Genomic DNA, 25,363 nt, shown 5'->3' with positions numbered 1-25,363 from the left:
TTATTTTTCATATTAGCCCTGTACTGTGACTGTATCAAAATAGGCATACAAATAGGAACACTGAGGTAACGCAAGGTTACACATTACATGCTCTGCTGAACAGCAGAGGCATGAATTTCCAAGAGTAAACATATAGAAGAAAGGAAAGCTTAAGAATTTAAAAATGCTCTACACCAGGTGTCTCATTGTGGAGCCTATCTGTTGTGCAGAGTATAAGCTCCACCAAGTGACTGAATCCTTTTGGAACTCTTCGTATGCAATTCCAGAATTCTGAATTTTAAATCCTGTATTATCCAAAGAATGACTCCCTTGTCATTCTTGCAAAACTGGTAGTATACAGAGGTCATTTTTGATGGAGAAAAAAAGGAACATTCTAACCTGTGGAAATACATAAATTGGTTGCCTACTGTCAGGGTTATTAAGATGGACGTTCAGTGCTGGCAAAGGATGTGAGAAACTCTGAAGGTGGTATGCAGTGGCTCATTATTTAAATCTTTTCTAAAGGGATTTCCCTACCATCTTTTGTTAGATTAGGCAGACTCTGTATTCCAGAGGTAGCCAATTTTCAGAGAAATTATTTTACACATGGTGGTCACAATGGCTATTTGAGACCTCAAATGGTCACCTTCACATCTGAATAAGACAGAGTCTGATCATTTTGTATTCAGTAAGCTGGCTCTACAAGGCTTTGTTTCAGAATGGAATTTTTTTTGTAGTGTATATATAAAAGGTTTCAAGGGACTACTCCTTTTAAAGCTTTCAGTTTGTTACCCGTTTTATTTTAATCAAATGACAACACAGAAAAGCTTTGCTTGAAGATTTTTTAAAAAGCTTCTCTTTGAACAGGATACTTTTCTCATTTATTTTTTACATTTTTCTACATGCACTGAAGGTCAAAAAAGTTCTATGCTTTAAAGTAGGACATAGAATTCTGCATAAACCGTCCCAAAGGACTCTTTTTTTTTTTTAATGTAAGGAATGTGGAAGCAGAGTCAGCAGCATTAGCTTATAAAACTCCAGTATTTCACACACTATACTAAGCACTGAGTTGCTTTACAAGGAATTAAGACAGAGGGTCTGATACAGCAAATTGCTTACATATGTAGTATGTTTTTTGTCCCTTCTGCTTACTTCTATTCACCACAGTAATTTTGAGTAAGGGATATACAATTCCAAAACTTTTAAATTTCAGAAAAGAAAATACTTAGGATATTTGACAGAACTTGCTCAATTTTTATTTTGTTAAGAAAGGACATTAAAAAAAATAATCTGTGCTCATTTCCTAAATGAAATGACATTTAATTCCCCAAATATAAAGATCAGAGTGGATATAAACAAATAGAGTCTAGAGAAACAATACAAAAATCAATGAAATTAACAGCTGGTTCTTCAAAAACATAAATAAAATTGACAAAACTTTAACCAGGCTCATCGAGAATAAAAGAGAGAGGACCCAAATAAATAAAATCAGAAATGAAAGAGGAGAAGTGACAACTGACACCACAGAAATGAAAAGGATTTTAAGAAAATACTTTGAACAATTATATGTCCACAAATTCAACTGTCTGGAAGAAACAGATAAATTCCTAGAAACATACAATCTTCCAAGATTGAATCAACTGATTATTACTAATGTAATCGAATCAGTAATCAAAAAACTCCCAACAAACGAAAGTCCTAGACCAGCTGGCTTCACATGTGAATTTTACTAAATATTCAAAGAAAAATTAAAACCTATCTTTCTCAAACTATTCCAAAAAATTCAAGAGGAGGGAAAGCTCCCAAGCTCGTTTTATGAGGCCACCATTACCCTGATTCCAAAACCAGACAAAGATATTAGGAAAAAAAAAGTATAGGCTGATATCCTTGATGAATGTGGATGCAAAAATCCTCAACAAAATATCAACAAACTGAATTTGGCAACATTCAAAAGATCATACACCGTGGTCAAGTAGGGTTCATTCCTGGGATGCAAGTTTGGTTCAATATCTGCAAATCAATTAACATGATATACCACATAAACCACGTGATATACCACCCAAAATGAAAAATAAAAATCATATCATCATATCAATAGATTCAGGAAAAGCATTCAGCAAAATTCAGCTTCCATTTATGATAAAAACTCAGTGAAGAGGGAATAGAGAGAACATACCTCCACCAAATAAATGCTGTATGTGATAAATCCACAGCTAGCATCACACTCAATGAGGGAAAACCTGAAAGCATTCTCTTTAAGATCTGGAACAAGACAAGGATGCCCACTTTCACCACTTTTATTCAACACACTATTGGAAAACTTAGCCACAGCAATCAGACAAGAAAAAGAAATAAACTCATCCAAATTGGAAAGGAAGAAGTAAAACTGTCGTCATTATTTGCAGATGACATAATAATATATAAAAAGAGAACTCTAAACATCCCACCAAAATACTATGAGAACCGATAAATGAACTCAGTAAAGTAGCAGGATGCAAAATTAATATTTAGAAATTGGTTGCATTTTTATACACAAATAATGAACTGTCAGACAGAAACATTAAGAAAACAATCACATTTAAAATTGCATCAAAAAATACCTAGGAATAATTGAACCAAGTAGGTAAAAGACCAGTACTCAGAAAATCATCAGACACTGAAGAAAGAAAATGAAGAAGATACAAACAAATGCAAGCACATACTGTGCTTATGGATAGGAAGAATTAACATTGTTCAAATGTCCATGCTACCTGGAGCAATCTATAGATTCAATGCAATGCCTATCAAAATAGCAATGGAATTTTTTACAGAACTAGAACAAGTATTTTAAAATTTATATGGAACCACAAAAGAACCTGAATAGCCACAGCAATCTTGAGAAACAACAAAATTAAAAGGATTGCACTACCTGATATCAAACTATACTACAAGGCTATAGTAATCAAAACAGCATGGTACTGGCATAAAAACAGAGACATAGATCAGTGGAACAGAGGAGGGAGCCTAGAAATAAACCCACACCTATATGGTCAATTAATCTATGACAAAGGAGGCAAGAATATACAGTGTGGGAAAGACAGTCTATTCAATAAATGGTATTGGGAAAACTGAACAGATACATGCAAAAAAAAACCCCACAAAAAACTGGACCACCTTTTTACTATATGCAATAATAAACTCAAAATGGATTAAAGACTTAAATGAAAGACCCAAAACCATAAAACTCCTAGAGAAAACATAGGCAGTAAACTCTCTGACATCGCTCTTAGTAATATTGTTTTCTGATATATCTTCTTGGGTAATGGAAACAAAAATAAAAATAAACAAATGGGACTACATCAAACAAATAAGTTTTTGCAGTGCAAAGGAAACAACCAACAAAATGAAAAAAGAGCCTATTGAATGGGAGAAGATATTCACCAATGATACACCTGATAAGGGATTAATATCCAAAATTTAAATAGAACTCATACAACTCAACACACACACACACACACACACACACACACACACACACACACACACAAATCCAATTAAAAAATGGGCAGAGGACCTGAATAAACATTTCTCCAAATAGGACATACACATGGCCAATAGACCTATGAAAAAATGCTCAGTGTCACTAATCAACAGAGAAATGCAAATTAAAACCACAATGAGATATCACATCACGCCTGTCAGAAAAGCCATCATCAATAAATCAATAAACAAGTGTTAGCTAGGATGTGGAGAAAAGGCAACCCTTGTTGCCTTTTTCATTGTTGGTGGGATTGCAAATTGGTACAGCCATTGTGGAAAAACTTATGGAGGTTTGTCAAAAAATTGAAAATAGAACTACTTTATAACCCAGTAATTCTACTTCTATGTATTTATTCAAAGAAATCCAAAACACTAATTCAAAAAGATATGTGCACCTCTCTCTATGTTCATTGCACCATTATTTACAATAACCAAGATATAGACGTAACCCAAGTGTCCATTAATAGATGATGGATAAAGAAGAGTAGTACATATATACAATGGAATGTTCCTTAGCCATAAAAAAGAATGAAATCTTACCATTTGAAACAACATGGATGGACCTAGTGAATATTATGTTGAGTGAAATAAGTCAGACTGAGAAAGACAAATTCCAGAGTATCTCACTTATATGTGGAATCTAAAGAACAAAATAAATGAACAAACAAACCAGAAGGAGACTCATAGATATCGTGTTTCCCTGAAAATAAGACCTAGCCAGACAATCGGCTCTAATACATCTTTCGGAGCAAAAATTAATATAAGACCCAATCTTATTTTGCCATAAGACCGGGTCTATAATATAATACATTGTAATATAATATAATATGATATCGGGTCTTATATTAATTTTTGCTCCAAAAAATGCATTAGAACTGATTGTCCGAGTAGGTCTTATTTTCGGGGAAACATGGTACAGAGAACAAACTAATGGTTGGCAGGAGGGAGGAGTTTGGGGAGCTGGGTGAAAAATGTGAAGGAATTAAGAAATACAAATTGGTAGTTACAAAATAGTTATAGGAATGTAAAGTACAGCATAGAGAATATAGTCAATAATGTTGCAACAACTATGTATAGTGTCAGGCGGGTACTCGACTAACTGGGGGGAAATCACTGCATAAATTATATCTATGTCTAACCACTATGCTATACAACTGAAACTAATAGAAAATAATATTGAATGTCAACTGTAACTAAAAACAAATAACTGAAAAAAAGATGGCTATAATCTCAGAACAAAAAACAGTTCTTTAAACTGAATTCATTGAATTAACATCTGACTACACTGTTTGTTTGTTTGTATGTATGAATGTATTACGGATTGATTGATTGATTTCACTTAACAATGGGCTGGTGAACACCCATTCAGGACTGGTATCTGTCTGTGGAAGGACATTGGAAGTTGGCAATAAAAGTGACTGGATTTCACCTTATGGGCAGACTATTGACCCTGAGGTAGGATGTTGAGTAGGAGTAAGCCAGAGGAAATGGGAGTGAAGGAAGGAAGGCTCTGAGGCCTTCAGCAGACACCAGGAGAAGACCAGTGTCTTGGAATGCAGTTAGTGAGTGGGGAGGCTAGACCAGTAGAACCTGGTGGGATCCTTTTCACTTCTTGTTTTTATTTTTGTCTTCATAGTGTGTGATTCAAAACTTACATATCATCTTGAAGTTTTGGAGCTGGACTAGGATTTGAGAGTTATTAGTTTATGCTGTAAAAAGAAGCACACATTACTGACTGTAGGGAAATCTGGAATTTTCTGTAATCTAAACTCTGCCAGATGTAACTACATAGACCATTTAGCTCTCCTCTCAGGGACTTTGTTTCCTCACAACGACCTGAATAAAGATGGTTGTGAAACAGATGACAATTTATCACTCTTTTAGTTTCAAGAGTCTATGGTTCTGTGATTTTAAGTTAACAAGGGACCTATAGACTTTATGGTGTGATACAGGGGGCAAACACTAGGAATACAACCTTGGGGATGTGGTAGGAAACTTGGTGTTTCTGTAAGCAAAAAAATAGATCTTATTTTATTAGTAAATTTTTCATCACCCACATGGAAACCAGATACGATGTAGTGACTATTAGAGACAAAGTTTCTACTTTCAAGGAATTACTTTGCTAATTAGGGAAAGCAAATGTGGTAATTTACTGGAATAAGGATAATGGCCAAGAAGGAGGTAGGTTTAGGTGAAATTCTGGAAGACTTTTATCCAACGTACCAGTTAATATCATTTTGTTAAGTACCTGTAGGCAAAGAACTAGAAACATTAGATCAAGTTATAAAGAAAACAGCTGATTAATAACAAGAATTCTATAGAGACAAAAAGAACAACCACCATCACAAAAGGCCTTGAAAAATAGTGTGATATGATCAATATAGCAGTTAGGAAAAGATCATGGTTGATGAGGTGGAAGAAATTAACAAGTGGTATTGAGGAAAAATGCAAAAGGACATTATAACTTTAACTGCTCAGCCCATTGTATAATTTAGGTTTATAGGTTCAATACTAAAGTATGTTCCCCTGATGCTCTCTAACCCTTACTTTCTTGATCTATAAAATAGGTACAACAACCCTTCCCTCAAAGATATTTTGCAAAAATTAAATGAGATAATATAGGGTGGGAGTAATTTGTACAGGATTGAATCATATTAGGTTTTTTTTTTTTTTTTTGAGGAAGATAGTGAAGAAGCAGGAAAAAAAGATGCAAGGGAGAGAATGAGAATAGTAAATCGCAAGGAAGTCAAAGACTGTATGGAGAGCAGTAGTTCTCACAGTGTGGACTCTAAATTGGCAGCAAACCTTACCTGGAACTTGTTAGAAATGCAAATTAGGCATACATACTGACTCAGAAACTCTAGGGCTGGGGCGCAGAATCTGTGTTTTAACAGGTGCCCTGGGTGATTCTGACTGTTGCTAAAGTTTGAGGACCTCTGTGTTAGAGTCTACCACAAGCATAGCGGAAGCTGTCTAGAGCAGCAGTTCATGTATTCGCGTAAGAAACAGCTATCAAGACCCACTCTGTTACAAGGATTGCTCTAGATTCTGAGGATACAAATATTGCATAATCAAGCTACTGTCATTACTTTTTGACGCACTTTTCCAGTCACTTCTTTCCTCTTTTTCCTCTAATATCAGTCCTTGCGGTTTGGTTCTCTTTAAACTACACATTATATTCTCTTGATTTTCCTCCCTGTTACTTTGTGTTGATAAATTCTAAGTCTATATCTCTCTCATCTTACCCAATTTCCTGCCTCATTCTTTCAACAGTTTTCAGATAGACCTCTTGATGTCAGTACAATTCAACATGTGCAAAACAAATGGCACAGTCTTCCTTTCCACACTGTCCCCATCCCCATGCTCTCATTTACAATTTTCCAATTGAGTAGATGGTATCATCACTCTTTCTATTTTCACACCTGAACCAGAGTATACTGGTTAAGAGCATGACCTCTGGAGTCAGGATTCAAATCCTAGTTCAACCATTTAACTACAGCTTGAGCAGTTTAGTTAACATTTCTACGTGTCAGGATCCTTGACTCTAAAACGGGATGATCATAGCTCCGATTTCTTGGGATGTTGTGAGTATTAAAGGAGTTAGTCCATATGGCTGCTGTAAGCTTCTTTCCACCGCAAGGCAGGTCAGCTTGAGGAGAGTCTCATCCCACTCACCAAGGATGGAGGAATGGACGTGAAAAGAACCTTGGCCCCTGAGAAAACTGTCCTTGTTGAGCTGCCGAATTGACCAAACCTGAAGATATTTACCCCTAAGACTGCTTTTATATGAGATAATTTTCTTTTGTTAAGAAAATTGTTCTTTTTTTACAATCAAAAGCAGATTAAATAAATCATTTGCTATTCTCATTACTAGACTTTAGGATATTTATAACAAGGTGCCTATCTTTTTCTGCTTCTGTTGCACCCCTGCCTCTGCTATCCCACTAGTTCAGTGGAGATCTCAAATCATTGAAGCATCTCATTCTGATTACTATTGAAGTAGTCTCTAAAATCATCAAGCTTAAAGTCCTTCAACCAGTGTACAAATCTTTCCTAACTAACACCTTTTACCTATCAAATTGTAACTTTTACTATTTGGTCTTCTCTCCTAAATTTCACATTTGTGTATCTAAGCTGCTGTCTAATAAAATGTCAAACTTACCAAACGCAAGGCCAAAGTCTTAATTCCCCTGATTCTTAACCTATTTCTGGCTAATGCTTGATCAACTCAGTTCACAGTACCACTATCCACTTATCGGTTGAGAAGAAAAAGTTTTCCTGATTTCTGTTTTCCTCACTCATCACATCCGTACCATTTGCCATTCCCATCAGTTTTATAGCTATGATACACTGGAACCTGTCGCTTTTCCCATTCAATGATACCACCCAAGACCCAGTCACCATTATCTCTCCCTTGGACTATTGCACTACCTTCCTAATTTATCTTTCTACATTCATTCTAGCTCCCTGTCTCTGCTGCCTTTTTTCCTTCTTACTATATTTCTTTCTCTACTTTAATAGCCAGAGGTAATAAATACTTCCTATTTTTAAAACTTTCCATGGTTTGCCATTTTTATTAGAAACATATCTGTAGTCTTGACTATGTTTCTCAAGGTTCTACAATACATCTGGGCCCAAGTAAGTCTTTAATTTCCTTTCATACTACTCTCTTTAGAGTTTGTTTTCATACTACTCTCAGAGTTTGTTTACTCTGAGCCACACTGGACACTCCTTGTCATTTTTAAAACACTCCAAGCTGCTTCACACTTCAGAACTTTTACATTTGTTTTAGCCTGTGAATAGAATACTCTTTCTCTGCATTTTACATTCAAGAGTGTAACCTCATAAAGGTCTTTTGTGATCCATTTCCAAACTGATCCATCTTTATTCTCTGTCTCAGTTACATTTTCTTCATAGCATGTTTTCTAATATGAAATTATCCTGTTTGTTTTCTTATTTATTGTACTTTTTTTTCCTCCATCTCTCCAGTCTAATGTAAGCTCTAGGAAAGCAATAACTATGCCAATCATGTTCAATATTTTATTTCTAGGAAAACAAAATAGTATCAAGCACTAATAAGTATCAAACAACAAATAATTTGTTGATCAACTGAGTAAACATGTAAACCATTCTTTAGTAAATTGCAGCCCTTAGGAATCAAAAATGAGAACAGGATTTACCCTCAAAGATTACTTAACAAGAATTTATTGAACACCTACTAGGTATATACTGTGTTTTCCTGAAAATAAGACCTAGTTGGACAGTTAGATCTAATGTGTCTTTTGGAGCAAAAATTAATATAAGACCCGGTCTTATTTTATTATAATATAAGACCAAGTATAATATAATAATAATATTATAATATAATATAATAAATATAATACAATATTGATTATAACATAATATAATATAATATAACATAATAGCAGGTCTTATGTTAATTTTTGCTCCAAAAGATGTATTAGAGCTGATTGTGCAGCTGCAGCTAGAGCTATTTTTGGTGAAACACGGTAATAACTATTATGGAAGATAAACAAGGAAAAATAAAATAGGTTTTGTAATTCTTTGTAAGCTTAGAATTTAGAATATATTTGAGATGTCAAGATATGAACACAAGAAATTATTAATTAACAAAAAAGTAACATATATGGCGCAGAGAAGATGAAATACAGAAACACAATGAGGTGTTTAATGAGAGCTGAATGTGCTAGGAAAGTCTCATGCTTAGGGCAGGTCATGAGCTGGAACCCGCAGAATGCTTACAATTTGAATAGGTTTGGAGAAAAAGGAATAATTGTGTTCTCAGACACACTGGAGAGATTCAATTAGGTTATTGAAAATGGAATGCAAAGGCCAGGAAAGCAAAAAAGGATCATTAAAAAACAAGTTTTTGTCTCAAACTTTTTCTCTTTCTCTTTATCTACGTTCTTTCTAGACCAATCAAAGAGCATACTTCTAATTATGGCTAGTGTTTACTAAATTCTTCAATGACTCCCTATATCCAAAGTCCACACAGCCTAGCGTGATATTCAGTGCTCCTGGGTTCCAGTCTCTTCTATCTCATCAACCTAATGAAATATTCAGTGCTACTTTACTGAATATATTGAGGTTGGGAGGAAATTTGTTTGGAAAATTTCTGCAGTTGCTAAAAAACACAGAAAAGAAGAAATTCACTGTTGTCATGCAGCAGCCTACCCGTCTGTCCCCTCATACCTACCCCTAAAGAAAGGAGAGTCTGTGAGACAGATCCTTTCAGAGACTTTGCTTCACCTTTGTGCTTACATCTTATGTCTCCCTGTTTGGCCCCAAAGGATGGCTGGTTAGTCAATGACGGGTAAGATTCCTCAAGGGTGGAATAACTTAAGACAGGTATAGTCATATAGGGGACATCTGGAGAACTCACGGGGTTGATAGAGGTGGGCACAAACCCCCACCTTCCCCCGGCTAAGGAGAGCTTCTGCCTCTGTGGCTATATTCCTTCCCACAACCTGCTTGGGAAGAGATTCAATGATGTGATACATCAGTTCTCCATCTATTCACATCAGTAAGTTTCAGCATAAAGCTTTTGTTCCTTTGGTAGGTACATACAATTACTAAGACATCCTGGTACTTTCAGTTCCGGCTGCTTGCAGGCAAGGGTGATTGGTTTGAATCAGTTTCTTAGTATAATGTGTGAAATTCACAGATCTTGAGATTAACAAGCTTTACTTCCGCATTTGTTAACCAATAAAACTATGCGTTGGCCCGATTCAGGGCTCAGTCCTTGAGGCTGGAGTCCCTTTTGCTCTCTGTTCTTGGCTACTGTATTTCTTAACCCTGTGCCGCCCTTCTCGCTTCCCACAGCTCTTGTCATGCAGGATGCGACAATTCACAGTAGTAAAATTCACATTGATTAGCTTGAAGAATATGAGAGACTACCTAGAAGGGCCATGCTGGCTTTTATAGGGAGCACTGGAAAGATCTTGGTTAATTAATAGAAGAAAAACAAAAAAAATGATAAAAATCATCAGAATAAAATGTTAGTACTGAAAACATTATTTTGGGAAAAGATTGAAACACTTATTAGAACAGAAAACCCATCTTTTTTTTTTTTTCAGCTTATTGGCTTCTCTTTTCATGCCTCCATGTCTTTCCATGGGACATTGGTAAGAATATTACTAAGGTTGGGCGGCCGTTGGGCGGCCGTTGGGCGGCCAGTTAGTTCAGTTGGTAAGAGCACAGTACTCTTAACAACAAGGTTGCTGGTTTGATCCCCACATGGGCCACTGTGAGCTGCACCCTCCACAACTAGATTGAAACAACTACTTGACTTGGAGCTGATGGGTCGTGGAAAAACACTTAAAATAAATAAAAGTTAAAAAAAAATATATCACTAAGGCAAACATTTTTATATACATTTTCTAAGGCCAATAATATAAAATAAAAGCATGTTGGATTTCAATCATTTTAATAGTTATTAACTTTATTTCAAGCACATCTTCATAAAATAACAGCTACAGAATGGATTATTCAGAAAAAAAGTGAAGGCACACTTTGAGGTATATCTTTCTCTATTGAAGTTGGTGCTAAAACAGGGAACTATGTTCATTAAGACAAAAATCATTGGTGTCTCTGTTAGACTTATCATTCTGGGCCATATGGACTGATAAATGTCACACCATATGGAAATTTTCTATTTTTGTCTTAGTCGTAATTAATTTTAGAAATAGTAGGTTTTGTTTCATTAGTAGTAAGCATTTAAATGTCAGTAGACAATCTGACCAATTATGACGTTAGTATTTTTGAGCTGCTCAAAGACTATGAAATGAGATAGGGAAGAGGCAATTGTGGATGTCTACCAACTAAAAAGTCATGATGAATGAAAAGTTCCATGAAAGGAGAATTAAAGTTTGGTCAAGTACAGTCTTAAGCTATTTGTAGCAAAAGAAGATAAGTCAGGAAGGAAAATAATTTCAGTGTCGTCCCACAGCTTTCAATTTTCAATACTTTTATTGTTTATGTCTGATTAGCTAACACAAGACAGTTTCAATTTCAGATGGATCTGCTCCTTAATGGTAATGGAGGACTCTCAGTGTTTAGCGTGCTGTTTACGTTTCTGAAAGTCACCTGAATTTCATATAAACTAAAATGCCCATCAGCATTTTAATATGAGAGAAGGCATGAAAACAATTTGGATGCTTGTTGTTCTGGTGTCCACTGGTGCATGTGCTTAGACTTATGGGATTAGGAACTAGGGTAATATAGTGTTTGATGGGTTCAAACCTATCTTTGCCACTTATTAGCTTTACGATCTTTGAAAACTGTTCATATTTTCTGTGGCTCAGTTTCCTCATCTGTAAAATGAGACTAATTATAGCATTTACCTTGCAAGGTTATTGTGAGGATTAAATGACTTAATATAGTTAGGACACTTATAATAGTGCCTGGCACATGTTAAGTCTTCAATGAATGTTAATTATTATTTTAGGCTATAATATAGTTTGTCTGTAAGTTAGGGCTAATGCAACTCAAAGCACTCTCTCTCATTTGTGCTACTTTTTTCTGAATATCTATAAAGTAATGATAATTTTTAAACAGGAAAGTTCTAGTCATGTTTATGACTCTGTTAAACATATTTACTAATTAATACTCCTGACTCCTTTATGTAAAATATAAATGTGCTTCGGAAAACATTTAATAAATTTTAGGAATAAAAAAACTGATTTGTTAACAAAACAAACTGGCAGAAAAGGGTAGGGGTGAAACACTGGACTGGGAACCTGGACTCGTGGTGCCCAGGACATGTTCTGACCAAAGGTTAGACTCTGGGCAGGTCCCAAACTTCCCCTCTTGGTAACATTAGGGAGTTATCTAAACGCATGCCAAGTCTCACTCATGTCTCGTATTTATGGTTGTTTCTTCTATCAGCGTAGATATCATGGGAGCCCATGTGCTATACCATGTTGTTACCATGCTTACAATATTTAAGGGTCTATAAAAGTAGCACTTGCTTCAATTATCCTCAATGACAAGTGTTCCCTTTACAAAGAGATTGAATTTTTTTAACTGCAAAAAATGTCTTAGAGTTAAGTCTGGTAAGTAAAATGGGTGTTTGGAATGGAAAAATGAGATGTAAGTGTAATGAAATGAAAGTATTTTAGAGAGGCTTATAATAGATTCTGGAGTGTGCGTGTGCATGTGAGTGTGTATCTGCACAAATGTGCATGTGTGTGTACTTTCCAGTGCAAAGATATAGTTTTAAATTCTGAACTGTTTTGTTAAAATCTTAGCCCTTAGTCACACCTATTTATGCCACTATAATAATTATGGTTTTTGTAAAACTGCTTTTTGAATGTGACGATACTGACTAACATCTAGAAACAGTAGAAATCTTATTTTTAAAATAGGCTGACCTGTCTTGCTTCTTGCAAAGCAGCCTGGTCCAATGTCATAGGCTCATTATCCTGTTGAAATACTGCTTTGCGTCTCACACTAGTCATTTATTTTCCCGGTACCTCAGTACTTTCCTCAGAAAAGTCTAATAAAGATACTTGTTTATGAAGGGTACTGTTATACCTCGGATGAAGTATTCCCCAAATACTGTACTATGTAGGTACAAAGAAAATATAATCCTGTAACATTTCAAAATCTACTCCATGGGATTGCACTGTCTGATGACTGTGTTTACATTCAGCAGTGAAAATACTGTATGCTTCCTGAGAGCAAAGGCTAGTAGTTGTCTTGAAATTTAGCTACTGCTCTGCAAGATTAATAAAACTATTCTCAAATCATAGTGCCATTATAATAAATATTTTTGAAATATTTACATACTAGAAATATCACCAATTGTACTTCTACTCCCATTTTTTTAGACCAAATACTGAAACAAATGTAAATCATTTAAGTTCTTCACTAGAATCAGAAGTCAGGGTGATGGGTAAAGACCACAGGATATTAGTGATAAAAATAGCTCCATGAGAATTCACAAAAAAGAAAAAAAAGACTAACAAATAATCTCATTTTTCTCTTCTACTGAAGTTCCTGAAATTCAAAATTCTAAATTTAAAACAAGTGTTTTAAAAAGGGGTTGCTCTAAAATAGAAATAATACATTCCTTTCAATGGTATCCAAAGACTAATCATTATTTAATATATGTATATTATATGAGAAAAGAAATTTCTTTTAATACATTATAGGCTAAATATATATTATTATTTTAAGTAAAAATATGTGCACAATTATATATTATTTTATTTTACTCTTATCTGTCTTTGAAAGTCCTCTTTCAATGTCCTCTTTCTCTCTTTTGTTTTGTGACTCCTCAAACATTTTCCTTTCTTACTTTATATAATCATGCCTATATAAAATATCTTATTTTCGTGATCTAGAACAGAAAATGTGACTGTGATAAAAATGATTTAGTGGTGTGTGTATATGTGTGTGTATATATCTACATACGTGTATGCATATATGTGTGTGTGTGTGTGTGTGTGTGTGTATAATTTTAAAACATATCTGACACATTAGAGAGGAGAACAATACAATTAGGGATACGTGAACATGATTTGAACAACTATGGAACAAAACAAAAATCTGTAAGCTGGAAGGTTGTTTGAAATAAATATCTACCAGGTAGTGAATTATCATATTGTTGTTATTTTTTAATAATCATTGCTTTCCTAGAAATTATTTTCCTGTTTGTTTTACCTGGAGGTAAAATTGAGCCGGTGCAAACCTTGTAGTAGATGACCAAGAAGGAAAAATGAAAGAGTTGGAAGGAGAAGAAAAGAGGGGACTGTTTGTGGCCATTTGAATCTGACATCCTTTCTCTTTCAGGTTCCTGAATTACATGTACTCCTTTGATTTTCATCAAGTCCTGTTTAATCCTCTTCACACTGCACCTTTTATTCTAATCTTTCCTCTCATTCTAATTGAGAATAGTCTCACAATTTCATAGCTGGAACACTACAACAGACTTGTAAATGGCCTTCCTCTATTAACCTATCTTTTCAACTAACCCAACATCTCGGATTCCTGAAATGCAACTCTATCCAGATATTCTTCTCCTCAGAGGCCCATGAAGCTGGTATTGGGTCCTGAGTGAGGGTTTGAGTATTAGATCCACTGTCAGTAGTGTGTGGCTTTGCTAATATACTTAACTCTGAGTCTCAGTTTTTTCAAATTTATAAAATTCAATTCATAAATGCTCAATTTACAGATTTGCGGCCAACGTTATACAAAATATTTAAGTGTTTAGCATAGTAGGTACTTAATACATAGCAGTTATCAATTCTCTGGCACATCACATTCAATTCAGCTTCTTTACCTATATCCCCCTGCCAACATTGTTTCCAGTCAAGTTTCCTTCTTCTTGTCCTTTCAATACACGATGATTGTGTTCTATGATTTCCTCATGTTTTTCTGAGTGTTCTACCTTTACCTGTGCCCATATTAAAATTCTGCTTATCCGTGAAGTCTCCTTATAGCTCATGTCTAATAATATATTTTCTATTCTACTCCTCACTAATACCTCTTTTTCCCCCCAGCATTTATTGTCTATACAATTTGGTTTAATGTCTAAGTGCCTATTGTTTAATGTTTGCTTGATGATGTGTCTTGATAATGACATCCTGTTCTCAAAGCTGAGGTATGGTATAAAATCAATTTTGTAGGTTTAAAGGGAAAACAATTAATTGTTTCTTTAACTTCTGGTTATAAGCACATATCTATATGAAAGAGTCTTCTAGCCAGCCGAATGAAGAGTTTAAGCCAGTTGATGACTGATTTTGCAGCTGCTAACTGGGCAATCAGAGGAGGTTGATTTTTTTCTCTTACTGAAAAGTGAACAAAAGTGCTTAGAAAGTACCTTATTCTGGTTGGGGAAAAAAGGACTATGGTTCTATGCCTTCAAGTTTAAAGAATATTGTCTACCTTCCTTGTGGTAATAAAAGCATAAAAGTTCTTACAGCAGGGAGTTGAAAAGAAAAGTAGATATGTGCTGCATTTGTTTTCTTTTCTTCTCAGGTTTTTTTTTTTTTCACTCATTGAAGTATGAAAAATTGAAGAAATTGAGGAAGAAAAAAATTATGATAAGATAAAATCGAAGATGGTTTAAATATCAAGCAAGCACAAAGATAGGTATTCAATTTATTTGAGTATAAGTAAATAGAATGTTCTTCGACCAAAAAGTTAGGTAGATCTTTTATTCATTCATTAAATATTTATGAATGCTTACTGTGTGCTGGCATAAAGTTACACACTGGGGATATGCAGACATATGCCTGAACTTGAGGGTCTTACCAATATGAGGCAGGACCCAAGAGAGAAAGTTAAGAAGTATTAAGATATAGGGAGATCAAAAGATCTAATGTTCTTTTTCTGAATCCAAATGAAAATACAAAGTAAAGCACTAGATGTTCCAAGAATTAACAGTGCAAGTGGAAAAAAACACTATATCCAAGGAGTTTAAAATTAATTAAACAAATAAAAATGACCATTTATGGACCAATAATGAAATTATATCAGAAACCAATGATTATGACTAATTCTCTTCTGTGCCGCTTAGATAGATAGATAGATAGATAGATAGATAGATAGATAGATAGATAGATACGAGTAGATAGAGGCAATTCCTTTGAAACAGAACTTGTTAAACGTGTATGTCAATTTTTTTGATCCACACTGTGTGGATTTGAATCTCAGCTCTTATGCTCAAATAACTATGAATTTCGACAAATTATCTTATTATGTCTCAGGTTCTGCATTTATAAAATGTGGATAATAATAGTACTTACCTCATAGTTTGGCACATTTAAGAACTTGGAGTTTAGCATACAATAAGTATTATGAAATATGTTTGATATTATTCTTTTTTTTTCATTATCACAACTCCCTTTTTTATTTTTTTATTTTTATTTTTTTTTAATTTTATTTTTTAATTTATTGGGGTGACAATGGTTAGTAAAATTACATAGATTTCAGGTATGCATTATACTATACACAATAGCTAAGACATGGAAACAACCAAAATGTCCATCGGTAGATGACTGGATTGATATTATTCTTATATGATTTTAAAAGAAAGGTAAAGAAAGGGTACATGATAACCAGAAAATGACGTAGAATCAGAAATCCAGAAATTTTTCCAGTTTTATGGCTTTTTTGTGATTCTAAGCAAGTAATTTACCCCTTTGGACTAGGTCCATCTCTGATAAAAACGAAAATACTGTTCATTCCATTTCTAAAAATCTTGAAATTCTGGGAATTGGTTGAAAAGTTGTTTATGCACCTGTGCCACTATGATGAATCCAACAAAAATCATTCTGTGTGAAGTTTGAAATATGTCCTTGTTTTTGTGTCACTAGGTGGTTCTGTTCCGAAACTTAGGGATAGAAGCCAGTAGTCAACAAGGAACTCTTTTACTGATGAAGTATAAATTTAAACCTATGAATTAATTATTCTTGACACCCACTAAAATTGGAGAAGAGAGGTGAGCTTCATACTAAATGCTCAATAAATATATTTTATCTTATTAGCCTTATGATTAAGATTCTAAGATCAACACTGATGTTAATTTTACTAATAGAATAATCATATTACTCTAAGAAATTTAGTTATCTTCTATTCTTAAATGTCTGTAATGAAACAACTTTTGACTAAATAAATTTTTTTATACTAAGAACTATTATAAGACAAGGGCTACACAAAACATTTGATAAACTGAAATAAAAGACATGCACTTGGAAAACTAAAAGACATTGAAAAAAGAAACTGAAGAAGACACAAATAAATGGAAGGATATATCATGTTCATGGATAGGAAGAATAAGCATTGTTAAAATGTTCTTACTACCCAAAGCAATCTACAGATTCAGTGTAATCTCTGAGAAAAAAAATAACAATGGTATTTTTTACAGAATAAGAGCAAATAATCCTAAAATTTACATGGAACCACAAAAGACTCCAAATAATCAAAGACAAGCAATAGTCTTTCTATTGAGAAAGAAGGACAAAGTTAGAGGTATCATGCTACCTGATGTCAAACTATACTACAAGGCCATAGTAATCAAAACATGATACAGGCATAAATAAAAACAAACACATAGATCAATGGAACAGAATAGAGAGCCCAGAAAGAAACCCATATATACATGGTCAATCAATCTATGTATGACAAAGGAGGCAAGAATATACAATGGGGTAAGACAGTTTCCTCGATGAATAGTGCTGGCAAAACTGTATGAAGTTAGACCACTTTCTTATACCATAAAAAAAAAAAAAAACCTCAAAATATCTTAAACACCTAAATGTAAGACCTGAAACTATAAAACTTCTAGAAGAAAACATAGGCAGTAAATTCTTTGAAATTGGTCTCAGCAATATTTTGGGGTGATATGCCTCCTAAGGCAAACACACACAGAAAACAAAAATAAACAAATAGGACTATATTAAACTAAAAAACTTTTGTACCACAAATAAAATCATCAACAAAACAAAATTGCAAACTACTGAATGGGAGAAGATATTTGCAAATGAGATATCTAGTAAGGGATTAACATCCAAAATATATAAAGAACTCATACAGCTCTTTATCCAAAAAACCCAAAACAATGTGATTAAAAAATGAGAAGACATAGATAGAAATTTTTCCAAAGAAGACATACAGATGGTCAACAGACACATGAAAAGATACTCCATATAAGTAATCCTCAAGGAAATGAAAATCAAAACCATAATGAGATATCACTTCACTCCTGTCAGAATGGCTTATCATCAATTAATCAACAAACAACAAGTATTGGTGAAGATGTGGAGAAAAAGGGAACCCTCATGCACTGTTCGTGGGATTGCAAATTGGTGCAGCTACTATGGAAAACAGTATGGAGTTTCCTCAAAACATTAAAAAATAGAACTACCATATGACCTAGCAATTCCACTTCTGTGTATTTATCTGAAGAGATCTAAAATACTAATTCCAAAAGATACATATGCATCTTATGCTCATTACAACATTATTTACAATAGCCATGGTATGGAAGTATGCTATGTACCCATCAACAGACGAATGAATAAAAAAGATGTGGTACACACATAAAATGGAATATTACTATTTAGTCATAAAAAGGAATAAAATCTTGCCATTTGCAACAACATGGACGTACCTACAGGGTATTATGCTAAGTAAAATAAGTCAGGCAAAGAATGACAAACACCATATGGTTTCACTTATATGTGAAATCTAAAAACAAGGGAAATGAACAAACAAAACAGCAACAAACTCATAGGTACAAAGAACAAATTCATTATTGCCAGATGGGAGGGTGTTTGGGGATGTGTGAAAAAGCTGAAAGGGATTAAAAGTACAAACTGCCAGTTATAATAATAGTCACAGAGGTGTAAAGTACAGCATAGGGGAGTGTAGTCAATAATATTGCAATAACTATGTATGGTGCCGGATCAGTATTAGACTTATTGAGGTGACAACTTCATAAGGTATATAAATGTCTAATTACTATACTGTACACCTGAAACTAATATAATATTGTACATCTATCGTAAATGAAAAATTAACTAATAAAACATTTGATGAACAAATAGTGTCAGAGAATTGCAAACATTACCCACCACACTAGTACTCTGACCCATCTAATGAGGTATGTAAATACTTTAACTTCTGCTGCCAAGTTTTCTAGTATTTGTATAGACCAATGAAACAAATCTCTTTTATCAAAATTTATGGTTATATATATTATAGCACTTACTGGTACCTAAAAGTCATTCCTGTGTGTGTCCACTCACACAGAAGTGTATAAGTGAGTGTAGCACTACAGCTCATGTCTCTGATAACTAACCTGATGCTTGCCAAAGCAAAGGTCCAGCCACTCAGTGTATATACTGGTATAATAGTTGTGCACTAATGTGCAAGTATGTAAGAAACAAATGTACAAAATTTCATACAATTATTTTGAAGTATCATTAAAATATATAAGCATATAAGGTACTGGGCAGAGAAGAGATAATATAGTTACTATATCAGTATATACTATTTATTTTAGATATTAATATTTAGTAATATTGAAGTACTTTGATACCTTATAAGTTGTGGTATAGGCAATAGTTACCTGCGAAATAATTAATATTTACTTATTAAAAATTACCCCGAATACTGTCATTTTCATTAAAAATAATCACAACAGCTATCAGTGATCTAGTTTAATTAATGGCCCAGGATAAGTTGCTGCATCAGGGCTGTTTATAATATTTCTAAAGTGTACTACAATGGTTAAATTTGATGGTCTTTATAATATTTTAAATCAGTTACTAAAAAAGAGATCTCTTTTTTTTCTAATGGCTATTGCAAAAGGGAATGAATGCAGATATTTTCTGGATTCAGGAAGAGAGTTTGGGTGATAAACGTAGCATGTGCGTATAAAGAGATGAGTTGGCACATTGACAAATATCAGATCATGTTTCTTTCTTGGCTCTCTCTTCTTCCAGACGCACAGGGAACCAGCATGTAGAGTGTCATTATTAAGGAACACCACAGAACGGGACAATTTAAGTTGTCAACATCCATAATGCAAATCAAACAAAGGAAAAATAATGTTTGATGATTAATATTATATTTCAGCAGTTCCCTGGAGTACATTTCCTCAGAATAACAATTTCTGTTAGGTGGAGCACCACAGGGATAATGAGAAATGGAACACTTGATGTGGTTTATTAAATATTTCTTTAATTGCTATTATGTTTGTGGATTAAATTTATTGGCTTAATTTTATGCATAAAAGACCCAGAAATCAAGTCTAGAAACAAAATACATCTGTAGTAAAGAAAATGCCACAAATCACAATTAAGGAATAAATAATCATGTTCTCGACTACCTTGTTCATGTTAAGATCCATTAAATTTTTTCGTGGTTTTTCACTATAAAACCCTGGTATCCCCTTTCATTCTATTATGCTTTCCACCCAGTTCTAAATTCATGTAAACAGTGGTATGCTCCTTTGCTTAGAAGCAAGCATCCTTTCTATTTGTTCCTTCCTTTTATTTTCCCTTGCCCAATTCTACACCAGGCCTTCATTATTTCTTTTCTTTTTCTTTTCTTTTCTTTTCTTTTTATTTTAAGGAGGGTGCAGCTCACAGTGGCCCATGCGGGGATCGAATGGGCAACCTTGGTGTTATTAATACCACACTCGAACCAACTGAGCTTACTGGCCATCCCCCCCAGCCCTTCATTATTTTATGCAGCCGGGTTTGTTCTAGTCTTTGCCAATCTGAATCCATCCTTCTTATCAAAATTGATTAACCATTTTTTAAATATTTTCTTCATCAATTTACTCCTGAACTCCAGAAGGGACAATAAGTAGGTTGTGGTAGCTGTTTGTGACGCACAATATGAATTCTAAACTTCAAATTTCTTTCCAGATTAACTTGATATCCTATAGTTCCCCAACATATTCTGCTCTCTCCTATTTCTAATTATTCCTGACTAACCCTTCAAGGTCAAGTTCAAGGCTCATTTCCTCTGGAGAGTTTTCATTCACATTCCCTTTGATTAACTCTATTCTGTACGGTATTCAAATCTTTCAATATCTAAACTACAGAATTTAACACAATGCAAATAAGCAATACTGACACTGTGTGTGTGTGTGTGTGTGTGTGTGTGTGTGTGTGTGTGTGTGTATATATATATATATAAATGTCAGCACCCATTTATAAAAATGTCTATATTGCTCACTGTTTCATGTGCATGGGTCTAGACTGCAAGTGCATTACAGGTAGATTCCCAATGTCATAATTGATTTTCTAGTTTGTTACCTTCAGAATCTACTCATCAATGAATATGTTTCGATTGATTAATCATTACTTATATCTTAATATTTTACATCCCAATTTATGCATATTTCATTTTTGTCTTATACTTAGAATTTTTAAGAGCCAGAGGGACCACTGGTAAATTGTATTATTGTTCATAATTATTTACCCCCTTCTTCCCTTTATGTGGAGTATACTTATCCACCCCACTGAGTCTGGGTTTGGCCATGATACTCTTTTTAGTTAGTAGTCTGTGGTCAGGTGTGACATATGCCACATCCACACAAGAAGTGCAAGAAGGACCGCAGGTTTCTGCCAGCCCTGTTTTGCAACTGCTCTTTGCAATGAAAACAACTTGTCCCAGATACAGAGCTGCTTCTCCAGCCTGGACCCTGGAATGAGAAGCTGCCCAGAGAGGACCTGCAGGTGACCCACAACTTGCAGTAGAATGTGCCAAACCACAGCCTTTATATTTCCTGACTGAGAAATAATTTCTTTAAAGTCACCAATACTTTGGGGTTGTTTATTACAGAGAAAAACCGACTGATACAGGAACTTAGAACCTTGGAGTTCATCTACCTGCCCCTTTTGCAGATAAGGAGAGAGGCCTAGATTTTTGTTTAGCTAATGGAAGAGTTATAACATAAATTCTGGAGTACTGACTGATTTTTTTGTTTGTTTGTTTTTTAAACACAAAATACTCAGCTTTTTGTTATCCTAGAATTTGGAGGACTACAACTCAAACGGCTTAAAATTTGGGGCCTTAGTCCTACTTTGCACTGCCCTCTTGGTCTGGCATTAGCTTTTAGAAAACAGAAGAATACCAGAAAATAAACAAAATGTACTATCAGTGTCAAATGGAATATTACCTGGAAGATTTTACTCTCTGTTATGTCCAAGCTCATTTGGTAGCAGATAGAATGGAATGCAGTGATCTCGTGAATACCTTTCAGGCCCAAGTGTTTCATATAGATTATTAATATAAAATATACAATTCAAAATATTCTTTCCTAAACAAGTTTTGATAGAAAATTCTGATTTGAGGATGGGTATACTTTCTTCACAAACCATCTCCTTAATTCCGTGATGATGTCTTATATATATTTTGACACCAAATAATGGACTGTAATATTCTTACCTTTTTCCTTTGAAAAATTCGGATTAAAACATCCCTATCATTATGAGTTTCAGTACATCAGAACTTTAACTTGGTTTAGAAGTTTATGTTATCCTATGGTATTTTTAGGAATTAATTCTGCTTACTCTATGACATTTTGTCTCTAAAAATTCAGAAACTAAATTGCTCAATTAAGTTCTAAAGAAATTATCAATGCACTACTTTCACTTGTGAATCAATTTTTTGAGAGTAAAACCAGTTATATGCAGCAATAATTTTTCCCTTTTTAAGGGACAAATAATACTTTAGTGCATGCTTTGGAAAATGAATGTTTTATTGAACAACCACTTATAATTACCTTTTTCTGCTGTTGTTTATTATGTTTCTCCAAACAAAAGAAACAAAATGCAATAAACTACATAGGGTAACTAAATGGATTTTTTTTTCTGTTTCCTTTCTCCTTATTTGGACCACACACAAATCTTACCTTTGTGAAAATACATCCCGGTAAGGACTGCCATGTTGCAAGGCAATTCCATATCCCCGATCAGCGATGGTATTCCCAATGGTGTAAAAGGAACAGTCTGGATCATTGATAGCCACGTATTCCAATACAGCTGCATCCCATACAAAAGCATAATTTCCATATTTTACCTGTGAAAATATGGAGAACAAAATAAGAAAACAGAATTAATGGTTAAAATAAATTGAAATTTAAGGTAAGAAAATAGGAATTTTAAGTTGTATGGACAGGATAAAGAAACTACATTGATATGTATTTAATTGTGAAAAAGAAATAAGAGGACCTATATTTCTAAACACCTATTCTGAATAAGAATTTGGCTTTTGGTTAATTTATAGTTCTGTTCTCCTGGAAAAATGATGAAGTTAGAATGTTAGTTATGCTTCTAGGCAACAGTGCTTATAGTAAACTGACCCCTGTGTTGTAAATGTCACCTGGACTGGGAGACCAATAAATGCATTCAAGGAAGTCATGTCTTCGAGCTACTCTCAGTGCAGCAATTCTTGTAATTGGGCCTGTCTCTTTGGCGACCCCGGAAGTTAGGCTTTTGGAGTTGTTATAAGAGGTACTGGCTCCTTGGGAATATTAGGCTTCTAAGCCAGGTAGGCTTTTGCTCCTACCCTATATGGGTATCATATCCTTGCAAGTAACCTGTATTCTAAATGAATGCTTCACATACAACTCACATTAACGAGAAACAATCAACACTGCCCTGCTGACAAGATATATTTCCTGTCTATGTTCTGATTTAATCTGCTGCAAAGTGTGGCCTACAGTAACCTTGCAGCTGGACTTAGAAGAACCCCCTTGGTGGATTTTGTAATGAGGAAAAAAAATAATTATACAATTCTCTCTGTCATCATTTAGGAAATACAACTTTATAATATCTTTTAGTGATTATCTACTTTTCTCTCAGTAATCACTCATGTCCTAAGCCACAAATTTATCAAAAATAAGAAGCACTCTTACTAAAGTTAATTTAGAAAATTGTTCTATATAAATATAAAACTTAATAAATTCATTAAATAAACAGAATAATTATATCAAATATTCTGTTTGTTTGTTTATTGAAGAGAAATGTAATTTCCTGGTAAGTCTGGTGAGGAAAAAAGAAAAATAAATACAAATACAGATAATTGAAGTGATGTCAGCAAGCTAGTGGATTAGGAGTTCCCTAGCCTTTGTTACCCCACAGAGACAACAACTTGGTAAACATCCATGAACAAAAGTGCCCTGTGGGAACCTTGGGATCCAGTTTGTGAAACCCTGGTGGAGTCCAAAACTGAAGAATGATTCTTTGAGAAAGCAGGCCCATACCCTAGTGGCTGGCCAGCCAGTTGTGGTCCTGGCTGCAGTCTCAGAAGCAGTCCTATCTCCCTGTGGACTTGGCTCCAGTTCTGTAAAGGTACAAGTCAAGAATGCCCTAGTCATTGCTTCTATTCAAATTAGACTTGGAAGTCCTAGCCCGAGCAATTAGACAAGAAAAAGAAAAAGAAAAAAAAAAAGGACCCAAATCAAAAAGGAAGAAGTGGAATTATCTCTATTTGCAGATGACATGATGAGACATATAGATGCTAAACACTAAACAACAACAACAACAAACTTAGAACTAAACAACAACAAAAATCAGCTAAGTTGCATGATACAAAGTCAACATTGAAAACTCCATCACATTTCAGTATATAAACAATGAACTACATGGAAAGGAAATTTTTAAAAATCCCATTTATAAAAGCAACAAAAAGAAAAAAATACTCAGGAAGAAACTAAAAAAAGAGGTGAAAGATTTGTACCCTGAAAATTACAAAATGGTGATGAAGGAAATTAAAGACAGGTAAATTGAAAGGTATCTTATGATCACTGCTTGGAACAATTAATATTGTTAAAATGTTCATCCTACCCCAAGTAATCTACAAATTTAATGCCATCCCTATCAGAATTCAAATGCCCTTACAGAAGTAGAAAAAAAAAATCTTAAAATTCACATGTAACCACAAAAGTCCCTAAATAGCCAAAACAATCCTGAACAAAAAAACAGAAGTTTGAGGCATCATGATAAAAAACTGCAGTAATCAAAACAGTATGGTACTGCCATAAAAACGGACATAGAGATCAATGGACAGAATAGAGATCTGAGAAATAAATCCACATTTTTATGTTTAGCTGGTCTTCTACAAGGGTGTCAAGAACACACAATGGGGAAAGGATAGCTTCTTCAATAAACGGTGCTGGGAAAACTGGATACCCAAATGCAGAAAAATGAAATTGACTCCCTTCTCACATCACATACACAAATCAACTCAAAATGGATTAAAGACTTAAACATAAGACTGGAAACCATAATACTCAGAAGACAACACAGGATAAGTGTCTTGACATTGGTTTGGGAAATGATTTTTGAATATGACATGACCAAAAGCCTAGGCAACA

At 34.3% G+C, this 25,363-nt stretch overlaps 1 protein-coding gene across 2 annotated transcripts in view; it reads right to left on the bottom strand.

Annotated features, from left to right (window-relative positions):
* GRID2 (glutamate ionotropic receptor delta type subunit 2) overlaps positions 1-25,363 on the bottom strand; it is a 1,348,544-nt gene that overhangs the window by 139,698 nt on the left and 1,183,483 nt on the right. For both annotated transcript variants that reach the window (XM_033106341.1, XM_033106342.1), the window contains exon 14: positions 22,898-23,064. In XM_033106341.1, the coding sequence (XP_032962232.1) occupies positions 22,898-23,064 (167 nt within the window). The remainder of the gene's footprint in view (positions 1-22,897; positions 23,065-25,363) is intronic.

This window comes from Rhinolophus ferrumequinum, chromosome 5, assembly GCF_004115265.2.
Source record: "Rhinolophus ferrumequinum isolate MPI-CBG mRhiFer1 chromosome 5, mRhiFer1_v1.p, whole genome shotgun sequence".
Taxonomy (NCBI): Eukaryota; Metazoa; Chordata; class Mammalia; order Chiroptera; family Rhinolophidae; genus Rhinolophus; species Rhinolophus ferrumequinum.
The sequence above is the reverse complement of the archived record's forward strand: the minus strand, read 5'-3'. Positions and strand labels throughout refer to the sequence as shown.